We start from the raw sequence: 5,134 nt of genomic DNA on the forward strand, positions 1-5,134 counted from the left end.
TGGAGCAGGCTGCAAAGCTTGACAGGGCTGGACAGGACCTCAGGGTAAAGGCTTGGGTAGCTCGGGTCACTTGTACTTGAGCTAAGCAGTTTAAATCCACCTCCTATGTATACATACTCATTCTGATATGGAGAGATATATAGATTTCCCATAGCTCTCTGCTTACCAGTATTTTTCCTTCAATTACACAGCTGCACTCAGAGCAACTCCCCAAAGAAGAGACTGCAGGAGGCTCCAGCAGAGCAGGTTTTGCAAGGAGACCAAGCCCAGATGTGCCGGCACCAGAGCCCAGGCTGTGCCTGGGCCGGCGAGGCTCTGCCTGCCGATGGGACCCTGCTGAGACGCAGGTGAGGGACCAAGAAAATCAGCATTTTGGTTTTGTAGAGGATTTTGAGCCTTTTTTTTCCTCTCATGAAGTATGTGCTTCCTCCTCTTTTCTCCTTGCAATGCTTGCTTTGCATTCGACAAGTGTTTGGAACCACAGTGAGGTGAATTTGGCTGATTTTTCCCTTTTTTACCACTAAGTACGGTCTTAGGAGCCTGTTGCCCTTTTCTCCTGCAGAGTTTTGCTTTCCGTTTTTCCTTCCAATATAAAACTGCTGTACTTCTGATGAATTGACACAGACCAAGAAAACTCACTTCATTTCAGTCAAAATCAGATATACATCTTTATTCAATCATTTGGACATATAAAATCACTGAAAATAAATCTGGAGCTTGAAGGGTTGAGGTTGTTCTGCATCAATGTAAAAGTTTTCTAAAGGAGAATCTTTCCCCCCAGAAAAGACAAGATAGTTCCTAAAGGAGCTGTTACCAGTACTTTCAGTAGCCTCTTCACAAATTTTTCTGCTGTCGATATTGAAGATTTATACTGCTGCTTCGCTAAACCTGTGCAAGTAAAATTCTTCCGTTTTAACTGAATGCAACCCAGCCACTTAAAATCTCTTCTGGATTTTCTCAGGACTTGACCTGACTGGGAAAATACAATATGCTGGGTAACGTGCATAGCAATGAGCTTGGAAAAAAAAAAAAAACAAACAACCAAAAAACCACAAAACTTTGCAAATTACTTTAGGCTGTGCATGCTGGCGGGTGTCTCCGCGCCCTCGCACCTAGAGCCGTGCGGGTGATGCAGCACCGGCGCTCGGCCCTCGGGCAGAGGAAGGCGCCTTGTGCCGGCTGAGCGGCTGCGGGCGGGGGGCAGCGCCGGGGGGGCTGGCTGTGCCTCTGGTCGGGGGGTGTCTGTGCGTCTGGCTCCGGCAGGTGCGGGTACCTGTCCCGGGGGGCTGTGTGTACCTGTCCCGGGGCTGTGTACCTGTCCCGGGGCTGTGTGTACCCGCCCCGGGGGTGATGCCCGTCCCGCCCCTCCGCCGCCGCCGCTCTCCCCGGCCGGGGGCTGGCCGCAGCCGGCCGGGCCCGGCCCCCGGGGGCCCGGCGGGGAGGCGGGGAGGGCCGGGGCCGGCCCCGCTCCTGAGCCCTCCTCCTCCCCCGCCCGCCGCCTTTTCCCCGCCGCCGCCGCCGCCCGCCCGCCCCGCTCAGCCCTGCGGAGCTCGGGGCGGCGGGGCCCCGCCGCCGGCCATGGCCGTGCCAGCCGCGCTGCTCAGCCCCCACCACCTCCTCTCCTTCTGCTTCCCCGCCGGCGGCGGCCTGCTGGGCTATGCCGACCTGGAGAAGGGCTACGAGGGCGGCGGCGGGGGCGAGGCGGGGGACTTTAAAGAAGCCACCCGGGACCTGCTGAGCTTCATCGACTCGGCCTCCAGCAACATCAAGCTGGCGCTGGACAAGCCGGTGAAGTCCAAGCGGAAGGTGAACCATAGGAAGTACCTGCAGAAGCAGATCAAGCGCTGCACCGGCATCATCGCCGCCGCCCCGCCGCCGCCGCCGCCCGCGCCGCCGCCGCCCGCCGCCTCCTCCCCGCCCGCCGCCTGCCCCGCCAAGCCCCCGCCGCGCCGGGAGGCCTCGCAGGCGGCCAGCAGCCTCCAGAGCAAGAGCCTGGCCGCCCTCTTCGGCTCCCTGCAGCCGGGCCGGGCGGCGGCGGCGGGCGGCGGCGAGGCGGCGGGCGGCGGGGCGGCGGGCGGCGGCGGCGGCGGCGGCGGGGCGGCGGGCGGCCCGCGGAAGGTGCCGCTGCGGGACCGCAACCTGCCGCCCTCCTTCTTCACGGAGCCGGCGCTGCCCGCCGCTGCTCCCGCCGCCTCCCGCGGGCCGCCGCCGGGCGCCAAGGAGCTGGAGAAGGGCGGCGGGGGAGGCGGCGCGGAGGCGGCCGAGTTCTTCGAGCTGCTGGGCCCCGAGTACGGCGGGCTCCTGCCCGAGCACCCCGCCCCGCCGGACGCCTTCCCCGGCGGCGCCGCCGCCCGCCTGCCCGCCGAGCTGGGCCTGGAGCACGGCCTCTACGAAGCCCCGCTGCCGCTGCCCGCCGCCCACCACCCGCTGCTGGGCGGGCTGCTCTACCCCGAGCCGCCCTGGAGCCCGGCCGGGCCCTGCAGCCCGCCCAAGAAGGCGTCGGCCGAGGCGCTGCGCCCGCTCTACCCCGGCGGCGGGGAGCCGGCCCCGGGCGGCGGCGAGGAGCCGGGCGGGCCCCTGTCGGCGGGCTTCGCCCCCTTCTTCCCCGACTGCCCGCTGCCCCCGCCGCAGGGGCCCTACGACTACAGCGCCGGCTACCACCGGGCCGGCTACTCGGGGCTGTAGGGCAGCGCCGGGGCCCGGGCCCGGCCCCGACCCGCTCGGCCCGGGGCGATGGAAGGGGCGAGCGGCGAGCGGGCCGCCGGCGGGGCCCGAGGGGCGCTCGGGGCTGCGGGGGGCCTCCCGCCTGCGTCCGTGTGTCCGTGCCCCGCCCCACGGCCCCCGCAGGACTCGGCCCTGTGCTCTGCGAGTCGCCTCCTCCTGCCGTTTGGGAGGCGCTGCAAATAAAATGTGAAATATTGGGTTCCTTCAGGTGTTTTTCTAGCGGCCGGTGACTCCCTTTCCTTAGCCTTCCTTAGGGTCAGGTTGTGTCTTACTGTAGGCGGACGCGGCTCGGTGTACCTGTCTTACGCGACCTTGCAACGGGGGCTGCTCTTCTTGAAGGCAGCCGTGACCACCTGTAAATGATCCCAGTCTAAAAGTAAAACTCGGTCAGCTCTTGCGGCGTGGTTAAAATTTTTCCCAGGCTTGCCTGCATCGCAAGTGCTGGCGGGTGTTCAGCTGAGGACACAAAAGGCGAGAGAAAACAAAACAAAAAAGTGAAGCAAAATTAAAAATGCTGCTACCAAAACTTAGTGTCCTGAAATTTAACAATATGTCTTGCAGGATCTTGCAAACAGCAGTTTACAGCGATACGTAAGTTAATTGATGGCGTAAGTTCGGGACAAAAATGTACTGTAGCCGCTGCAGCAATGTGATTCCTACGGACCGTTGGATTTCTTCCAGGAATGTGTCAAAGCTCGGAAAGCAATGCGGCTCGGGCTCATTGTGTACAGGAGATTATTTGATAATCATTTAAGTTATGTAAAAGAGTCTATGATAGGTCCTATAAAAATAAAGCTACACAATAGATCTAAGGTCTGTGGTTGTTACTGCCGTTGAAATGCAGCGTTCAAGGGGCTTTCACTGCGCCTCCGTCCTCTGTAATGGTTTCTTGGCAGGAGTTAAGACGGGCAGTGGTTTTTGTCTTTCCTAAATCTTTTGAAACGCCGTATTTTATCCACAGCGACCCATGCTTGTTTTGCCTTCATTTGTACCGGCTGTTCCTTTAACTTCCTAGAAAGAAGGGAATGATAATACGCTACAAAGCCAAGGGATGAAAATTGTTACAGTTATGAAAACAGATCAAAATACTGGGGAGGTTTCCTATTGAGATGCGGTTTTAAAAGGCAATCCCGCAGCCTGGCTCCCCGCCAGTCCCCAGCGGATTGTTTGTTTTTGACACGGGATCCACATACGGATCAGCCTGAGGTTTTGCCCTCGGGTGGTGACAAATCCTTGTGCCTTCTATCTTTTAAAAGATAACGTGAGAAGTAAAACAGTTTTCTTCATTCGTCAATCCCAGATTTAACTTCTCAGAGACGCGGGGTCAAGATGTTGGGATGCGTGGAGAGGTGAAGCAAGATCTTTTGGAAGTAAACCACGAGATAATTTGTTTCAGAAATTGGCTTAATTTTACTTTTAAACAGCAAAAGCTGTAACTTAGGCTGCCTCTTTCCTCCCCAAAAGCTGCCCAAGGTCTCCACAAGCTGTATGGAAAGGAACCACCGTGAATGAGTGGCCACAGCACTCCAGTGTCTCATAGCTGAACCCCATTACAGAGATGTACTTTTCGAGTATAATTTTGCAGTAGTTTATTTAACTAAGCTTCAGGAGATCGTGTGTGAGGATCAATAGGCGGCCGGTCCAGCCAAGGTAGCTACAAATTAGGTTAAGCCTGCCCCGCTGCTGGTTTCGATGGTGGGACAGTGTCTTGCTCCGTGAACTCAGTCCTGCCTTCTTCGCTTTGGCAGACCTCCCGGTGAAGAGAGCGCGAGTTTGCCTTTGCAAGCAGCGCGCCGCCGGGTCCGAGCAGAGCTTGCGTAAAACGACCTTTCAGGTTATCTAGACAAGACCGACTGGGGGGTTATTTCGGTTGCAGAGGTGGTTTTTTTTTGTTTACCCACTGCTTCAAGCATGTGAATTTGTAGCACATATTGGCAGCTGCTTGGAGTATTGCGGCTTGATGGTGCTGCGCTAATATATATCTTATTGCCCAGCTTTCTCACCTGAGCCGCATGCCTGAGATCTGCGCTTTCAGCAGGCCGAAGCAAATGAAGGGGAAGCTGATAATGCAATGGTCTCTGCTAAGGAAAGATAACACCTCTTTTCACTTAGGATTTCACTGAGCAATTTATTTATTTCACAAGCTCAATATGCAAGTGTGTATTAACCAGGGCTCTAATCCTGAAGACTTTACAGCCATCCTATTTGTCAGCTGTCTTGCAGACTTCTGTGAGATTTTGCTTGAAAAAAGTCTAAAAGAAGTTTTCAGGAACAGCCCCTGGGATATGCTATGTAGGCATTGCAAACCTGAACTGTTCGGTTGCCCACAGGCCTCACCCTTTTATTCCAAGTAGCCGTGAAGTGCCACAAATCTGACCTGCAGGTGGTTTTCACTCGTTGGGTGCTCTGC

The 5,134-nt window shown here is 57.3% G+C and overlaps 1 protein-coding gene across 1 annotated transcript; it reads left to right on the forward strand.

Annotated features, from left to right (window-relative positions):
* Positions 1-1,578: 1,578 nt before the first annotated feature.
* Positions 1,579-2,685, forward strand: FAM181B (family with sequence similarity 181 member B; the record flags this gene model as incomplete). The annotated part of the gene is made up of 1 exon (XM_082303986.1): positions 1,579-2,685. The coding sequence occupies one exon, from the start codon at positions 1,579-1,581 to the stop codon at positions 2,683-2,685; it is 1,107 nt and encodes a 368-aa protein (XP_082160112.1).
* Between the last annotated feature and the right edge of the window lie 2,449 nt (positions 2,686-5,134).

The sequence above is a fragment of the Platalea leucorodia genome, assembly GCF_965183815.1.
Source record: "Platalea leucorodia genome assembly, chromosome: 2".
NCBI classification, from domain to species: Eukaryota; Metazoa; Chordata; class Aves; order Pelecaniformes; family Threskiornithidae; genus Platalea; species Platalea leucorodia.